General features: G+C 42.4%; 2 protein-coding genes across 6 annotated transcripts in view; one reads left to right on the forward strand and one right to left on the reverse strand.

The window, feature by feature from the left end:
* CMSS1 (cms1 ribosomal small subunit homolog) overlaps positions 1-19,290 on the forward strand; it is a 239,393-nt gene that overhangs the window by 151,367 nt on the left and 68,736 nt on the right. The window contains exon 1 of one of the 5 annotated variants that reach the window (XM_083820381.1): positions 14,182-14,203. The exons of 2 other annotated variants lie outside the window; for them this stretch is intronic. In XM_083820381.1, coding sequence (XP_083676507.1) covers positions 14,197-14,203 — 7 coding nt within the window. In that variant the 5' untranslated portion in view covers positions 14,182-14,196. Of the gene's footprint in view, positions 1-14,181; positions 14,204-14,554; positions 14,574-16,586; positions 16,615-19,290 lie in introns of those variants that run through there. 2 more of the 5 variants (XM_083820382.1, XM_083820380.1) reach the window with 2 other exon arrangements.
* FILIP1L (filamin A interacting protein 1 like) overlaps positions 1-19,290 on the reverse strand; it is a 205,311-nt gene that overhangs the window by 149,613 nt on the left and 36,408 nt on the right. The window contains exon 2 of the mRNA XM_083820329.1: positions 6,534-6,676. The gene's annotated coding sequence lies outside the window, so the exon portion shown is untranslated. The remainder of the gene's footprint in view (positions 1-6,533; positions 6,677-19,290) is intronic.

Below are 19,290 nucleotides of genomic sequence, written 5' to 3' on the forward strand. Positions count from 1 at the left end.
TGACCCCTAACAGACCATTTTTGGTAGTGATTGGTTTATTGAATTATTAGATAACTATCTTGAGAAAGTAAACGGGCTCCATAAAATCGGTTATTAAAGATCGTCAAAGGCAAACCTGTAGTGACAGTCAGCATCCGTGTGGCATTCAGGAGATGAAGAAAAACCTGTAGCCGTGTGTGGTGCTTATATGTAGTGTGGGAATCATGGAATAACCTGAGTTGGAAGGGACCCACAGGGGTCATCGAGTCCAGTGATTTGGGAATGATTCAGGAGCTGAAGCAAATCATTCCTAAGAAGCTCAGCATCTGCCGAGTGAGCCAGGTGTTGACCACCTTCTAACCATAAGTGGGTGGCCACCATCCTGCCCAGGACTTGCTCTGCTCCTGCCGAAGAAGGCAGCAGGAAGAAGAGCCCACAGGGCGCAGCAGTGGCTGCTGTAAACATTCCTGTCGGCTTCAGCCTGCCTATTGGTAAGCAGGACATAACAGAGTCCCGGTTACAATCTTGTTTACCCATTCAACATGTTTAAGATATAAATATTTTTATTCTTTTTTTGGATATTTGTCAACCGCATCTTGGGTTCAGTGGGAGATTTATACTGTAATGCTTGGCAGCGGTTGCATGTTATGAGGATGGTGCCGTGAGAAACAGGATGCCCACATCCTAGCCTGTGCAAACAATCTGTCTAGGTTTTACTGCCATGCTCAACACTGTGGTATTTAAGTGCTTACCAAGCCCTCAGAGCTACAGTGGCAAGAGCTGGGGAGGCAAGCAGCATTATCTTTTTAAGGATCAAATTCTGAGGCCTTTTCCTCTGTACCTCAGAAGAATTTTCCCTGATACCAGCAGAAGTTTGCCTCTTGCCTGGGGTCTGAAGTGAAATTGCTCAACCACCTTTAAAGAGTCTGGCAAAGTGACCTTGTTGAAAATTGCATTAGGTATTGCACTGGGAGAAGATGCAGTATTAATGTGTGGATCTGGAACTTTCAGTCCTAAAATAGAAGTAGGGTGATGGCTGCATAACAAACAAGTTATATATTTTTAAGTGCATTTACTGGGGACAGACTGAAGGGCCAGACTAGTTCTGGGTGCTGTTTTACTAAGCACAGTTCAAATCTGATCAGCACTTCTCCCGTAGGGCTTGTGGACAATGCCAATGCAGGCAAAAGAATGAGAATGGTGAAGTAAAATCAACTGTGCTACACCTATAAAATCAGATTAGTGCTATGATTTTTGTTGTTTGGGGGAAATAACATGCAAGAAGGGTTGTTTTAGTGAAGGAAAACCGGAGAACATGAAGGCAAAGCAGAAAATGGCAGAGCACACGGTCGATGAAGCTAAGACTAAGAGACTGAAAAAGGTGCAGGGCTTAGAGGAGGCAGAAAAATGAAGAGTAAGGGTAGAACACATTAAGAATAAGGCTTGTACCACATTTGCATGTTCTAGAGAATGCATTCTGAATGCCATACATCTGGGAAAGTGTAGGGAAAGATGGATGGTAAATCTGTCTGAAGGACAAGCAGAACCTACTGGAAGTAGTTGTGCCCATTTGATGAAAACTTGAACTTGGGCATCTCTCTTGTCTTTTCATGGTGCTGGAAGCAGCTCTTCCTTTCACTTTCCAGTCTCAAACAATCAGAATTCCTAATCATTCAAAGATGCCATTATAAGAAAACTGCAGGAACTGTTGTCCCTGTCTTGGCTGCAAGAGGGAGGGGACCTTTCCGTGGACTTCAGTGCCACTGAGGTTAGAAGCCAGCTACTGTCTTAGAGTCTGTCCCAGTTCTCCTCCCCTCACTCTTTGGTTTGGAGTCCAACCCTCACAACTTTGTGACTCTTCAGGGTTAGTTTGACCTTGCCATGGGATGAGTCCCAAATTCTCCAGGACCCTGCGTGCCTCCAAAGAAGCCTTATTCCAAGCCATGATCCCTTCCTACCATATCGCACCATGAGGTATGTCCTGAGAAGGTGTAAGCCTTTTTGGTTTTGCTGGATGAAGGTTTCACTTCAGAGGGCAAAAAGTGAAAACATGAGGGACAGAGAAGCAGCACTACATGTGAAGTTTTCCTGGTTAAAAACTGGTTCACTTTTTTTCTGTGTGTTCCTGGCTCTGTTGCCTCACACTTAGGATGCTTCATGATCCTTCAGTGTACAAGGCAGCTTTGAAGGTGTGCCCACAAATATTTGCAAGAAATATAGAAAGTAGGTGGCAATAATCTGATGGCCAACAATATTTGCAATGCAGGGTGAAGCTCAGGAAGAAATGTAAGGCTATTTTACCTTTTTTTTCCTGGTCCTTCTCCCCCCACCCCCACAGTCTGTCATCCAGAATACAGAAAGCCAAACAAATGAGGTGTTTTAGCATCTGTTTTTCACACAAGTTGTGCATCTTCTGCTAATATAGTGGGGAAAGTCTCTGCACAACCTGTCTCCCACTCAGCCGGTGCTACATGTCCTTTGGATAACAGCCCCGTAACAGGCCACTTCACCTTTCCCCCAGATGTCTCTGCCAGGCTGTTGCACAAAATGGCGTCTTTCACCCTTCATCACAGGCGGAGACATATGTATTGCACTGCCACAGTAAACAGGCAGTAGTTTGTTTTTATAACCTTTGTCTAGCTATGTGTCAAAACTTACAGTTTATCTGGTAACTTCATCAGAAACCTGGGATGTTCTGGGCCATACAGGCTTAGATAGCACGTCATAAAGTTGGCTGGGAGAGCATGACTTATGCGGATAGGAAGATTCACCATTACTGTGGCTTTAACTCACATATTTCCAGTATGAAACTCTGAACCTACCCTGGAAGCTACCATGAGCTTCCAGACTCTTTTCTTCCCCTTGATGTCCTGTGACCTCTCAGCCCCAGGGCTCAGCACCCACCCTGTTATGCCCTTTTTCCTCCCTGCTTCTGTTTTTCCTCCCCTAGCTTTAGGCCTGCTTCAGTGCAGTTGCCTCCTGCCCCTCAGCATCATGCAGACTTGTAACAGTGGATAACTGCTAAACCTTCTCAGAGGAGCAAAGCATGCACACTTAAGATACAGAAATGGCCTTCCCTGTGGGTGCTATGACAAAATGTATTTCTATTTTTGCCTTTATTATCTCCCCCCACCAATGGATTTAGTAATGCTTCTTTTCTGTTATTTTCTTTTTCTGCCCTGCATATTCAAGACTCCTACATTGTGAGAATATTTCAATTAGGAATATCCAGCCTGCAAAGCTAAACAAATAAAATGGATAGCAGTGGGGGAGTTGATTTTTTTTGTGTTGGAGTGGGGGATTTGGTTTTACAGGATCTAGTCTTCTGGCCTTGTGCCCATTGGGGAGGGGACTCATTCTTCCTTCATGCATATTCTGTCCAGCAAGTTGATGGTCTGATTTTGGTGGAACAGGAATACAGCTAATAACTACAAACCAACTCATAATTTTCTTGTGTGCAGTGCTATCCCCTAATGAGTTGTCAGAGTGCCAGATGTTTTAAGAGGTTAACGGCTCAGAGGTATTCTCCGTGAGGGGAGGAGATGTGATGGAGCCTGGTGCTTTTGCAACTGGAGGAGGAGGATTTTAGAGCCAGCTGTGGCAGTTTAGCTCTTGGTTGTGCCCAGAAGAGAAAGAAAGGTGATTTTCCAGTTTGTGCTGCCTCTTCCACTTACCCTTTCTGTGCAGCAAAGAATCGTATCGCCATAGTTAACTGTCAGCCAATTTACCATATTTGGATTCCAGAAACAAAATGCAATGTTTAGTTCAGCGTTGAATGGCAAGCAATTCCTTATGGAGCCTAATTGTTTTGTTTACATGTAGCTAGTTACTTGCCATGTGGTAAGAACAATGGACTGACTGGATTGTTTAACTCGTGATCAGAATGAGATAAAACACAGAAAACAGCGAGGCTGTATTTCTTAAACAGACCACACATCAAATCTAGCCTCCTTGGCTGGTTACAGTGTAGAAAACTTGCTGCATGGTAAATTGTTTGTCACATTTGTGTGACTTTGTGGTACAACTCACTTTCTAATATTCAGCTAAAAGCAGGCAGTATTTCTTGGGCCTTTCTATCTCCCAGGGACCATCCCCTTTCTGAGAGATCTCGAGTCTGTGACCAGACATGTCAGACCATGTGCAGTGAACAAGAGACCATTGCATGAGGCTTTGGCCTCATTTTTCCCTACAGCTTACCCTGGATCTCTGTCCTTTTGCAACAGAAGGCAGCTGCATTTTTTTTTCTCTTCAGTAAGGAGGCATGGCAGGTCCTTGGGGCAGCATGAGACATAATTTCTTGACCAGACATACCTCTTGTGTGGGATTAAGGAGCAAAAAGAAGGATGCTCCACTTAAGCCAGATCTCTGCCAGCCAGTCATGCCTGGTACTGAAAGGAGCCCTTTTACAAAGGGTGATCCAACCCCAGGAGAGCACTGTGCTTGTTTTCCCCCAGTCTTCCAAACACAGGCACTGTCCCATCATCTAGCATGACAGGAATACATGACCCAACACATGCTTTCCTGCCTAAAACTTGCGATGTCCATTGGCAGGCCTGCTAGACTAGCAGAGACAAAAGAAATTTTTTTTTGCTCAGGACTGGAGCTTGTGCTCTGATGGAGTCCCCTGTGTCTCAGGGGACTGTGGGGCTGGCGCCATGTTTCCCTGCCTAGCAGAGTGCTGAGGGGACGTTCCAAATATTTTTATCTGTTTGCTTCTTCATTTCACTGGTTGCTTTTCCCCTCAGAATATCTGAACTAAGTGTCAAAAAGAGGTTTGCTGAGAAAGATGAACAGTTTGTTCCTCAGGTGGTTTCTGTAGGTGGAATCGAATGCTCTGTTACACCTACTTGCACTTAAGGACTAGAGTAGGTGTTTTCTGTTATTATGACTAAAGTTAAGGAAGCTACAGTCTTGGTAATAGGGGCATAACAGCTGAGCAAGCCTTCTTGCCAACCCTGCAAAACAGAAACCAAAATGCTAAAGCCTCTCATTTTGTGAATCTGTATGCAACTGGGAATGGATGGCCACTGAAAACATACACAAAAAGTAGAAGCTTGTGGGATTGTTCGTACTACTAACAGTGCCTAAATCATCTTTAACCTACTCATCTGTGATTGAATTGTCATCTGACTGGTATAATTGTGTGCTCAAATCCTAGATGCAGTTTACAATTGCTACCTTCACTTGAAGACAGGTGAACGGAGGGTGATAGCCTTCAGGGGAGTATATATCAACAGTTCTTACTCCTTACTCTCTAAGCTTCAGTACAAATATAATGCAAGGCAGAAATCTTTCCTCTGTGTGTGTTTGTGGCACAGAGAAACCACATCATGCAAGTATCTCAATGAGACCATAATGAGAGTGGTATTCTAGAGAATACTAAAAGTTATCATTACATTAGTACCTTCTAAAACCTTCAGACTATGAAAAAAAGCTTACAAAGTCTACTAAAGATTTAAACAGTAAAAAACCCTTCCCCTCCACTACTGCCTGAATATAATGTGAGCTGCTTCTAGAGCTGGAGGCCTTTTCAATAAAGACTATTGCTTGTTTTGAGCTTACAAGCATTTACAAGTATGTTATAAATTGAAAGGCTAGCATGTCTGCTCTTGCTTTGTCAATCTTCTCCTTGTGTAACACAGATCCTAGTAGTCATCACAAAACAGAACAAAAAAAATTAAGAGAACAAAAAATTTAACAGAACAAAAAAAAATTAGAAATGTGTCTTTGAGGAGAAAGAAAATGCAAGGATCAGTTATATTTCTCACAAGAATTCAGCATCTGAGTTGGGACTTCCTGAAGACTGACCTAGAAAGCTTCTAAAGATGACCCTCAGAGGTATTTTTAAATTGTGGCTGTTCTGCACTGTTGTACAGATTGATTTCTGTTATGCAGCTTCTAGCCTGAATATCCCACCTATTAAGTTGCCCTCCTTGGACAAACCTCTAGGAACCCCTGTGTTAAATAATCATCCAAGAAAATCTTTATTTTGGAAGACAGACTGAAAAAGATAATCTGTTTTGTCGAGTATTACCACACCTCTCCAAATATACAGTCTCCTCATCTGGATGATCTCATGCATATATCTGTCAGAGTTCTTGCTTTGCTTTGAAACAGCAACTGCAGCAAAACAGTAATATATGTAATGTATAAAAAGTTCTTGGGTAAGGTCCAGTACAAGCATCTCAGGGTGAAATCATTCTTAATATTAGTTAACAGGTACTTGGTGTTTGGTCCAGAGAAACTGGTCACCAGTATGTATTCCTGAAGTGAATGGAACATGTGAGCTTGGATGTTGTGTGACTGTAGGGCAAGGAGACATGGATCATAATTTGTCTCTCACCAAGAGTTGTCAGTACATTCCTCCTCCATTTTTGGCAGTGGATTGTTGGTACTAATATCTGCTAAACAAGTAGGAACTCTTCAGCACTCCTTACCGAAGTAACCTCATCCAGATACTCCCTCCCTGCTCTTTGGGAAGAGAGGGGAGAAATATTGGAAACCTCTGGCTTAAGGAAAAGCATTTGATACTATAGAAGTGAAGGCCAACTAACCTGCTGGAGCATCACAGGCTGGAAACCTGAATGTTCTGGCAGACATCATCATTTTGGGAACTGAGCAGGTAGCAGTCTTTCAGAGTTGTCATGGTCTTTCTCACGTGGTAGGAAGTGGCATTGCTGCCCTGAATACAAACATCCTAAATGAGCAAATGAACAAAGTAAGTAGTGACTCCATAAGTAAATATCTTGTAAAAAAGTAAAAAGCAGCATGGACACAGTACATATTGCACCACCTGGGAGTGCAAGGTAGCAAGCAGTATGAGTCCTTTGGGGAAAGGGTGTTGCTGTTTCCAATGAAGGAGATAATACCTACCTATGATTACGTCTAAAAGCGAGCAAACAAACAAACAAACCCAGCAGTCTTACACAATTAATGTTTTTCAATTTTCAAAACTCTTGTTCTGGAGAGTTTTTGCAAGTGGGTGATCCAAACTCCAGGCTGATCAAATATCAGATCTACCTCCAGTCGCCTTGGAAACAGGCAATGCCTACTGTGAAAACTGTCTGGCCATGGAGGATCTAGGATAGAAGTTCACATGTAAAATAGACATTTTTCCTCCTTTTTCCTTGCTCAGAGCAGCAATTTGAGAGTCCACAGTGAAGTCCACACATGCAACCATATGCATACTATAATAAGTACGTTGAGGCACGTTATGGCAGGTGGCAGTTTAGGGTAAATGCTACTCTGGACCTAGAATTGTCTGTGTCTCTCCTGCTGTAACAAGAGAAAAAAGATACCTTCACACTCCATAATGGAGAACATGCACCCACACGATTTTAGCACCTTATTTAGTCCAGTCAGTATTTGTGGGCCGTGGTAACTATGTTATATGTCTGTTCTTGTTTGCATCCATGGGAGGTAATGAGATTGTATAGCAGATATATTGACAGAAGGTGTTTTGTTGTGTTTTTTAAATTCTTTTGCATTTCTTCTGTTCTCCATGCAGTCCACTTAAATTATCTGTGTGGTTTTATTCTTATTGTTGTTTGGTTGGTTGTTTTTTTGTTGGGGGGGGGGGGGGGGGGGGGGGGGGAAGGCACATCAGTAAAGAATCCCTAAAAAATAAGGAGTTCTTTGTTGTATTCCCAGATCAATTTTGTTCCCTCAAAACATCTGTCTGCATCCACCCATATATGTCATCCTATTCTTTGTCCCTAATCTGTCTTTGATATCTCCAGGCATCCAAGAGGCTGGCCTTTAATCTTTCTTGAGCCCTTGAGAATTACTCAACAGTTGTGCAAAGCTTTTTTCTTTCTCCTTCTGTGAAGATAGCACGAAGTTAGGAGTGTGTAACGCGTCAGGCTTTTCGCTTTTGCCAGGGGCTGTGACTTGATGGGTTTGAAGATGGAGAGAGATGTTCCTCGCTGCATTCAGCACAGATGCCTAAGAGTCCTTTGCTCCTTCAGGCCTTTCAGGATTCTTGTTGCCCCACAGGGACTTTCTTCCCCAGCTCTCCTCACCCTCTATTGTATGGTGAGGTAGACATTGTGAAATGTACAGGGCCAAAATGGACAGTAGCCCTGAGAGATAGTAGAAAGAAAAAGCCCTAACACATTGTCTGATTTTCTTGCTTCTTGGTCAGAGGCCATTATGGATCTAACAGTTCGTGGTAACTGAAAAGTTACCCCTTCTGTCCCGGTTCTTCACTGATTGTTTCTAGAGAGATTCCAGACTAACCACATCTGGCTTCGTTTCAAGATCATAATCTCAGCACTTGTGATCACACAAAGGTAGGGTCCTCAACTTTATTCCGTGGCTTGATGTTCTCTTTTCCTGGAAATTAAGCTGTATCGAATTAAATGTTTGCATCAGTGCTTTCTTTTCCAAGACGCACGGTTTGGTTTCAAAGATAAATGCTTGCCACTGGGGCAGACGATGTGCTAGGTTTAAGTTCAAATCAGAAAACTTTTTTCTTGGAGTGGCTCATGTAACTTGTTAACACACAAGAAATTATTAAGCTTTCACTTCCTCCACTCCCATTTCCTGTTTGGATGTTGAAAGGAAGCCTTAATTGCTAATTTGTGATTAGCCAGCAGCCCAGAGTGAACTTAATCCTGTGGGTTTGCACGGTACTTGCCCGTGCACATACTGCCTCTCTCCAGAGCAGGCTGCCGAGTCTCACGTTTCACGGTGGGAGCTGTAAACAACCTGCTCTTCTTCCTGTGATTTCACTGCTTGTGTTCTGCGAGCAGAGGTAGCGCTTGGCCTGCCAGAGCTGGAGGAGACGTGAAAACATTGGATGCTGCGAGAGAGAAGAGTCAGGAGTTTCCTCAGTCTTGCTTGCCCAGGAGATGGCACTATGCAATAGTGGGATTTTTACCTGTGGTGGTGGTGGTAGTGTGACAGGATCATGGTGGCTTGAGATGTGACAAATGAGTGAGATGCTGGACTCAGTAAGGGCAGAACGACTTCTCTTAGGTCACAGCACTCTTTTCTGTGTAAAATGTATTGTACTCTGTGTGCTGTAGGCAGGTTGGGTTTAAATCTGCTTCGCCACCCCCATGCTAGGGAACTGACCTTCATGTGTACTCTAACGTAATCAGGACCAGAGCTGGGTTGGCAGGTGAAGTTAAACTTGCCACAAGTTAAGCTGTGATACCTTTTGGGCAGCTTTATCTCCAAGGTTTTGTGCGTTTTTTTTGTGTCCCCCTTGATACTTCCCATCCCTACTGACAGCAGAGCACAAACAAGAAGTATGCACATGTAGTATGTGCCTGAAAATAACAAGGGTTTTGGGAGCCCCTGTAGGATCCCTCTTTCTGTCCTGGGTTTGGTATGCTCCTGTTGGCATACCAATTGGTTTGGTTTAGTGCTGGTAAATAAAACCCAGGGAGCTTTTTTAAGGAATCTATGACCCCACCTGCAAATGCCTGAGCTACCTTGTGCTGTCAAATGCAGGCCAGTGTGGCTGAGATAAACCAAGAAAATCTGGTTCGTCTTCCTTTTTGTAATGTTGATAAGCTTGAGACCATTTCCATTTCTCCCTCCAGTAACAGCCTGAGCTTGGGAGCGTGTACAAAACCTGAGGGGGCTTCTGATCTTGGAAGGGACATGCTGCTTTATAAAATCTAAGGAAAGCTGTTTCACCTTCCAGTTTGAATTCTGAAAAAGTTAAAAAGGGGTAATACTTTCTTACCACACAGAGGTGTTACAAATGTGTTCATAATATACATTAAAGCTAGAAATACTGTGTGAATGCTAAATATTTTTGTTACTACTAATTGAATCTTAAGTGGCCTATACATCTGCAACAAAAGCTTCTTAGCAAACACATGCCCTTTGAAATAGCCTGACCCCTTCCACTTTTTCAGAGACATTAATAGTTTCCTGGCTCAGCATTTTAGGAAATGTCGTCATAGTCTGGAGGAACCAATAAAAACATAAGTCACCTATTTTGTCTGATCATTTTATGCCAGGATATTTGAAGCTGGAAGCTGTGGAGGGGTAGGAGGGGACTAATTTGTGTGGGTGGAAGATGTAAAAGTTTTAATACCATTTTAGTATAACTTTGCATATTAAGCTTCTAGAGCTGTGTGAGAACTAGTGTTTTTGGAGTTCACAGGCAGGGGCTCAAGATAGCTTTAGCAACTAGTTAACTAGTTTATCCCCTTCCTAAACCATATTGTTGCAGCGCCTGATGAAAGGGATGACGTGAGCATTTTGCTGGTTTCAGGCTTGCATTGTCCTTTAATAGAGGCAAGAGAGCTCTCAAAAAAAAAAAAAAAAGGCAGTGCTTTAAAACAAATGTTGGTTAAAAAAATGTTGCAAAAATGACTAGTGGGACAATAGCTTATTGGGCATGGTCAATGCAGCCTGTTTCCCACTAGTAGAAAATGCAATTACTTAAATTAAGGGCCTACTATATAAAAATCTCAGTACAAAGTATTGTAACATGACATTATGAGAAGCAAGCCATGAGTATCTGTCACAGGCATGCAGTGACGCTGTGCTCCTTTATGAATGCCAGTGTTTACAATGGGCCAAACCCCACCATCCTTACATGGTTTTGATTCTCTTCTTACTGAGGCAAAGCCTCCAGCAAGTGCGTTGGTGAGTCCTGACCATAACCTCTTGAGAGTAGCCATGCACGGCAGTTTTTCCCCTGCTATGCTGTCTCCCCCTGCAAGTTTCCAACCACCCCTCAGAGGAGGAGTGATCTGTTTTGTTCCTGACTTACACTTGGTTACATGGAGCTGGAGAAGACGCCAGTCCCCATTGATCCTCCGCCTCTTCCCAAGGTATCCTCCAGAGAGAACCAAAGTTTATACCCATTTTGGGAGGCTGCACACTGTATTTTCTCTTCTGAGTTCCACGGGCATTGGAGACCAGTCTAGTGTTTGTCAGTAATCTAGAGTAACTGGAGGATAACACTTATTTCATCCTCTGCAGCTGTCTTTTTGGAAAAGAGTTGCAGCACTGAGAGAGACAACCACCACCGCTGCAAGCTGCACCATGATGTCTTATGCAGACCCTCCCCTCCTTACTCAGACCCCTGACCAGAAAAAGTAAAGAAAGAGTCTCTTCAGCTTGTGCTGTAGCCTCAAACAGAGCTGGTGTGCAGTTGTCATTCACTAAGAATTCGAATTGGGTTTAGGCTCCAGTTCATGCATCGCAGACCCACATTCAAAAATCCTTAAGTATTTCTGAAAGATGCAAAAAGAAGGTATGGTTCCTGAGTTACCTTCAGAATCAGAGCCCAGCCTGAAGGGAAGGTTGCTACTGATCTACTGCTTTTACCTTTTACAAATCAAACAAGGTGTTACCACAAGAGCTACATGGGAGGCCAACACCCCACAATGAAGCTTGATGTTAACTCTCACCAGATGTCTGTCCCATGTGTTTTTTGGAGGCTTTTTTCTCCTCCTCTCGATTTGATGTGCCAAATGCTGGTTCTTTTTCTCCCACCCAAGCAGAGCATGCATGAATCAGCCTGGTGCTGGAGGTGATGTAGCCTGCTGCTTTCCACTCAGGATGGCCATTTGGAGATGTTGCATTTAGATTAACAACAGTAGCTCCCGCTTTCTGTTGGCCAGAAGACTGTGATTATCCTTTTCTTCTTCCTATGTGTGTTTTGTCAGGCCAGGCCTAGAGGCCTAGATTTGTCCCTTTGTACTTGGCTGTGCAATACCCCTTTCATATACTGTCATGCACTGGAGCCGTTCCTGCGTGCATGGGAGTCCCGTGGATGTCAGGATCCCTGAGCACCGAGTGAAACCAGGGTTGTTGCTCAGCCCTAGAGCACCGTGCTCTGTCTCCAGAGCCTTTAAATGTCTTGGCACAGCCAAGCTGAGGCACGTTTTTCCCAGAGTAACACCACTGGTGTCCTGAAGAATCACAGGCATTGAGCAGGAGGCATAGGTGAAGGGAAGTACAACGTTGCTCTTGTTGTTGCTTATCCCAACAACAAATTCAGAAAGAAGTGCCTGTGGCAGGTGTTCCTAACAACTGTCCTGGGGCTTCTGAGGTTGCCAGACTCCCTCTCCTATTGCAGCCTGCCATGCTCTGATTTCATCTCAGTTAAGTGGGTGTAGGCCTCAGGGAAGCAGAGAATTTTGGCTTTTTCTCTCATCCCTGCTCCTTGAATTGTCAGGGTCTGGGAAAGGAAGAGCTCTGCTCACTTACATAGTTCATTCATCTGCAACGGGGAGCTTTCTGATCTGTACTGACGTGCAATTAAATTGTCATGAGCTGTGCAGGTACCTGCGCTTTCAAAATAAATATCTCATTCTTTCATCCAGCAGAAGAAATGTGACCTAAACAAGAAATAGATTTTATTATTTTTAGTTCCCAACTTGACCCCTGTTCCCCGCAGGGTTTTGCTGATAGCCAGAATTTTTTCATGTACTGTAGATATTTTAAAAATAAATAAATTTTAAAACAACAGTGAAACTCTCCCAAACTAAAATTATTCAATCCCACCCAAAGAGATTAGTGAAACTGAAACTGGAGAGCAGACGAAGGCCAACTATTCCTTACACTGTATTCATATTCTTGTGTATTAACATACGATTTGGCGATAGCAGCCATGTGAAAATGAATCTGCCCCTTCTGTTAGGCTGAATACCCTGTGGTCTCCGTGTTTACAGCAGATGTGAGGAAGAGGCCTTGTCTTCAGATGTGTCTGTGCAAGGCCCAGAACACTTCTGGCTCTATGTAAGTAATAATAATAATAAGGCCAGAACCTCTCTGCCAGCTAGTGAAATGAAAATGCTGTACTTCACAGCTATGTCATTGGAGAATTATATTTCATTAGAGCTGATATTAAAGACTGTGATGTCAGTTCTGAAATGTGGCTGACTTCAAATTTGCAAAACACATAGGAAATTTTTTCGTAATGTGTTGTCACTTTAGAAGTCTGGCAGTCCTTTAGGTTCGCTAATAAAACCTTAAGCTCTCAAAAGGGGAAAACCCCATGGCTGTTTTCCCCGAATTTTAAAAGCTTCGCTCCTACTGCAATACTGTTTTTATAACGCATGTGCAAGTAATGTTCTGGATGCTTTAAACAGCAGCAGTGGTTAGGACCCTCTAACTGGAGAGCCTGATTGAGTAGTCATGAGAAATAAGGTATTTTAGACATCTAAATGACAGCTTTTTAAAAGTTGGTGAGCATGACAGAGAACAGCGGTCTCAACTGTTACTGGTTATTAAATGCAAAAGTCTCTTCTTTTGCCTTTTCTTCCCATTTGGTGGCTTACAGACTTGCTTTTCTGGGAATAAGTATGTGCATAGCAATTACTTTGAGTTGGTTTCAGTGGGTCACGAAGCTGCAGAGCAGTTCCCGTGTTAATGTTGTTTTCACAAAATTCTGAAATGCTTGTAAATCAGACTTGTCTGTCTTAGTCATGGTAAAGACGCGGGGTAATGAGTGTGTCAGCTTTTCAAAGTTTCACACTTGTAAGACTTTTTTAAAAGGGAAAAAGTCTATTTAGCTCTTAGCTGCTTGTTAGACAATATTTAAATTGCTAATGCAGTATGCGAGTAAGACTACGACTGTTACAGTTAGATTTATTGTAGGAGATGTAAGTAATACGTTATTCTAGGTGGGTTTTTCTGGTTTGGGTTTTTGCTCAGATGTGGAGAACTTGTGAACATACATACGTTGTAATTTGCTATAATAGAAAAATACATTATGGTTAAACAAGCATGTCCAGGTTGTTTGTGGACTGAAAATGTAATAATGGCTAGTATCCTACAGATTTGTGTCCTTTTCTGCTTGGGTACTTGGAGGTCTGCAGTGACCTAAGCTTCACACCGTGCCCCCAGTCTAAAGCTCCTCCAAGCAAGCGACCAGTCAGCAGCAATGTTGGTGCTGTATCACCAGACAGGACGTATAATGGCAGTTTGCCTATTTTTTCTTCCATGCATGCTCTGATTATAATCTCTCTTTGTCCGTACTGACTTTTCACCAGATTTTTAGGAACGTAGCGTTTTCAGGACTTCTCCCTCCCTTTTGGAATTGGCCAGCAGTGGTAAGGGACGACGTCTTGACACACCATTATATAAAGTATCATGGAAGACTTGCTTCTTTAGCAACCAGTTTCAAATCACCCTTGTAAGTCCATTCTTACAGGTCTATCCAACTGTGCACAGCATTTCTGACAAATTTGAGCAGTGAATCATAGCAGCGTGAAAGCTGTTCAAGCAGACAGTGGTGAAATGCAAGGTAATCCCTGAACGGGCAGATTTAGCTGTTTCATTTTGAATTTGTCAGCCGATTTGTATGAGCAGGTCATTGTCTCCAGGGTTGAAGGCAAGGAGCGGGGTGGCTTGTGTAAGGTTAGATCAGCCTGTGGGGTTGGGGTCTTGTTAAGGGTGTTGGTGCTAGGCTTCTCTGTTCCAAGGGGGATGGAAATGAGAGAGGTTAGATTTGGGGAAGTCCCTGAAGTGTGCATCTGCTCAGTTGGTTAACTTCGTGCGCTCAGGGACTGTAAAACTAGGGACAAATACCTTGTTTTTCTCTCTCTTTCTCTCAAAATAATAACAAAGGCATTGAAATACTCCCTGGAAGCAGAAAACATTCCAGGCTTTCATGGGTATGTGGTCAGCCGTCTCTTGCTTGTTCGTTCCCTTTATAAGCAATGCTCTTAATTGGGTGAAGTTGCTACTCCTTGAGGTCAGTGTATGTATTTATTCTTGCAGTTGCCATGGCACTAGTAAGGCAGATATCTTCTGTAGATGTGTTTGTGCTCTTATAAGATGTGGGGTTTTATTTTCAGCGCTATATTTGTAGCATGATAATGGTTGTGGTATTCTCCATATCTCACCAAAGCAGCCCTTATTGATGTTTCTGCATTTGATTGTTTCTCATTTGACATACAACCATCTGTTTTATGTGACCATGCTTGCATCCATGAGAAGTAGTAGCTCATAGGGCCTTTGTATTTTGGATATTTTATAGGTTAGTAGACACTTATGGTTAGAGACATTATGTCATGGTTGCAATCTTATATAAACATAAACTGGAGAGCCTAATCTAGTAGCTTTTAATACAACTCAATAAACTTGGCTGAGCTACAGCTTATCTTCTAAGGAGGTGCCTGATACTGTTTTAAAGGCTTCAGGTGATGGAGAATCTAACATAGATTAACCATACAAGTATAGCTAATAACTCGTTACTGAGCTTTGTCACTGTTAAAAAATGTAGCTTTACTTAAAACAAAGCATAGCAAAACAACAGCAGCAGCAGCAACCACAGCCAAAATCAACCATCTCTTTTTTTTTTCACCCTATAGTGAGATTTTTATCATGTTGATAGAAATCAAATATCTCAGTACTTTAGCTTTTATTTTTTGCTATAATAGAATTAACTTTTGGGAAGCCTGAAAGGCTTTCCAAGTAAGTTTTCAATTTGGAGTTTATTGGAGTTTCTAGAAATGAGTCGTTTGTGGAGTGGCCTGAGACACGCTGACACCGATGCTGAATCTCAGCTTTCCCCAGCTATGCGTACCCATTACTTTAATGACACCTGTAGCTAGAATCAATGAGAGTCACACAGTTTTACTGTCTGATGTTACTGCTCGCTGCAGAAGAAACTGAATATTGTAATGAGGTTTTCGGAAGAAATCCTGCAGGCTGTCACACTGCATATGTGCAGGATTCACGTGTAAAATAGAATTGAAGGAAGCAAGAATTTTATAGAATTTTTTAAGTAGGATTTTTATGTTGCTGCTCCATGGTTAGCCCCACCAAACAAAGCAAACCTGTTGTGCCTTTTGATCTTGCTGTTTGTGTTTGTTTTGCCTCTTTATCTATTTATCTATTTATTTTAAGTAGCATCCTCTACGAGTTGCTGGTGGCTGTCTCTAAAGCCACTGGGAACTTTGCAAATACGTATCAGCTTTGAAGGAAATGATGAAAATGGAAGAGGTCCACAGCTACCAAAACAAGCTGGGCTGTTGCTGAGTCAAAAGAGGCTTGTAGAACAGTTCATCGAGGTTTTAATAGTGAATATAACAATGCAGAAGCATTATGTGCTGCTGCAAAACGCTGTTTTTGAGAATAACAAAAACACCTATTTCAGTTTCAGCGGTGACAGACCCAGAGGCTGGGTTGGGGTGGCAGCAATCAACCCCGCCCTTCTTGTGGGGTATCTAAAATTTAACATAAAAGGAGGGTAGGAAGGATGCAAAAAACTTCCCCTTCTGTTTACTTTATATTTTCTCCGTGCTGGAAAATATTTTGTGGCCTCTAAATTAAAAATAGTTAAAAATGGAACCACTGCTCTCAACTGTTTCCTTAACCTTGCTAACCTGAAGTCATCCCTCAGTATTTGTTCAGGCAGACAACTCAGCAATAACCCCTTTACTCTTTGCCAAGTGGAGGCTATTTAAAGAAGAGGGAGCTGGTGTTTTGTGTCACGCCTCTTCACATTGGTATGTTCTCATGGGTTGTTTCTTTTTTTTATTAAGTTATCATGAGATGAACAGAAGAGACTGTTTTTCCCTATATAGGTATACAACAGCTTCTAAACTCAAGACTGGTTTCCTGCCTGTCAGTATGCTCAAACATTGTTCAAGTTGATTGAAACTTGAGTGAGATTGAGAACCAACCCAAGCTCAGGCATGGCTGAGGCAGGTGGGTTGGCGTTCCTTTCTTGGATGAGCCATTTCCCATTGCAGATATAATCTGAAGGCTGTTGCCATTGTTTTGTTCTTAATTTACATGCAGTTTATAAGACAGTTCTTGTATTTGTTTTTACCATGTGTTCTTGGACTATTTGAAGTTTTTCAGGATCTGGGGTTTATTGCTGCTGCAAAAGGCTTTCATAACAGCCTTTCTTGTGTTGGTTGTCTGTGTTTATTTAATGTTTATTATTTTGAAATTTATATACATCACTGCCATTTCCTGGCAAATTATGAAATGGGCTTTCCAGTAATCAGTGTTGTTGGGGGTTTGGTGGTTTTTGTTATTTGGTGTCTTTTTTTTTTTTTTTGGTAAAAATTGATTCTTAATCATCTCTCTTTTTTTTTTTTCTTCTGGTGTGTTGTTTAAGTGATAGACCATTATATTTAGTAATGTAGAAAATCAGTAAATTTACACCTTAATTTGCTTCTTCAGGAAGTATGCTATGTATGGAGTATGCTAACCCAGACTCTGCTTAGAAAACAGTAAGAATTTGTGCTCTCAGTGAAGAGATAAGTTTCCAATTTAAGAAACAAAGTGAAGAGACTGCAAGTTGTCTGAAGGCACTTGAGGCTGCCCCTTTCCGGGAGTCCTAGGCAAGCAAGGTAACCCACCAACACGCAGGTAAACAGGCATCAAATAGTACCTGCGGCCCCTGGGACCTAACGCAGGATAATGCTGTTGCTTATTTGCTTATGTAAGACTCTCCGTGTCCCTGGATTTCCAATTCTTATGCTTTGCATAATCCTAATGAAATTGTTTGATGACATTTAAGATTATGGTGTAGCTTTGCGGTTTTTTTTTGTTTGTTTATTTGTTTTTCAGCAGAGTCTATAGTCAATGGTGGAAGTCAGAAGAACATCACACCGAAAAATGTTTTGGCTCTTTAACTTTAAAGAAATACTATCGTCAGCTCAGCTGAGCTCCCAGATGCACGTTTGGCAAAAGAAAGATTACATAAACAGAATTTTTTCCCCACAGTTGGAAAGAGTTGGTCCCTGTAACTTCATCAAGCTTCTGTGTTCAGTCCTTGGTCAGAAAAGGAAAAGTGACTTTCATCCGGGGTGCAGTCAGCAAGCCCGGCTTTGCTGGCCCAGAAGGGCCAATTTCTTTCTCCTCTTTTCCCACAGTAATGCGTTGGGTCAGCTGAAACGATCTTGTGTGTCAAATCCATCTCGTGAAGTATTGTTTGGGCCGGGCTGAAGATACACAGGGTGAACATTTGAAGAATTCCAAAGTTCTAATTTAGTGTTAATAAATTAAAAGTTAGTGACTGCAAAAAAATGCTTACTGCATCCCCCTCTAAAAAGAGGGGTATTGGAATTCAGAAAATTCACCTTTGCATTTAGCTGGAATTTATTTTCATGCTTTCTGTGAGGATTGTTTGGTCTGATCTTGGTGCCTCTGTTTGTGTTTCTAATACAAATGCCTTTCATTCTTCCTCTAAATTATACCAAATGCTCAATAGGAAGAGCAGATGTTCTCCAATTATACAGGAAAATAAATTGAAAAGGAAATAAAAGCTGGGAGGGCGTTTTAGATGCCAGGTCACTCTTGCAGGGAAGGTCTGTTAGGTTATGTGAGAGCAGACAAAGGCAAGCGGCGTGCCCCAGCTCCTCCCAGGCCATCAAAGAGGCCATCAGCCCACCAAAGGCCCAGCTCCACAAACCCAGAGGAGCACAAGGGCACAGTGGCAGGCAGGAACCCAAATTAAGGACCCAAAGGAAGGGACATCCTGTCTGGGCCCTTCCCAAGGCTGCCCCAGGAGAGCCTCAGCCCCAGTGTCCAGGTCTGAACCCCATCAAGATGAGTCAATGCCAGAGCACCTTTGGGGCTGAGGGGGTTTACTGCTGAGGTGCATGGGACACGTGATGGGGTGCAGGGCAAGAGCATTTGGGGATTGCACAGGACTTCTTATGGGATGTTAGGGGAGGTACCAAAGGCAGGTAAAGGGTAAAAATATCCTAACTGAAAGATGTTAGAGACTGGCAACCGTGTATGCTTTTAGGTTTTGTGCAGTGCCGGGTGAGCTGCTGAAGCTTGAGTTAGTAGTGCTAGCATTATGGCAGTGAAAGAAAGTGGTATGACCAAACTGACACCTTTGAGCATTGGCAATTGAGTAGTGACATCCTATTGTGCTTCCTTTAAGCCACTTGACATCCTTTTTATTCCCTCTGTCTTTACATTTTGGCTGCACCACAAAAAGTCTGAAATACTCTGCTAACAGGATTAGCAGCATTAGAACACAACTTCTGTCTCTTGATGGGCATACTTGTAACAATTCATTGCAGAAAATGCAAGCAAAATGTGTCTATGAATTCCGAAGATTGTTGAAATAATATATGCTGCTTGTTTTGCAGCTGCATGCAACCACCTCTTTCCTTGATCATCAGCTAGTTCATCTCTTTAGAATTTGTCTGGTGGTAATTTTTATTCACCACTGCTCTTGTAAAAGCATCTGTTAATCATAGTTACTTTCCTTTCAATTTTAAAATCTTGCTAGAGTGGATGACCCATACACCACTCATTTAAAAACTTAAAGGCAGCTTCTTTGCCTCCTGTCTCCCTTTTTCTTCCTGCCTCACCCTCCTTTAAAGGAGAATCTTTCAAAACAAGTTTCTAGCTTGA

The sequence above is a fragment of the Anser anser genome (genome assembly GCF_964211835.1).
Source record: "Anser anser genome assembly, chromosome: 1".
NCBI lineage: Eukaryota > Metazoa > Chordata > Aves > Anseriformes > Anatidae > Anser > Anser anser.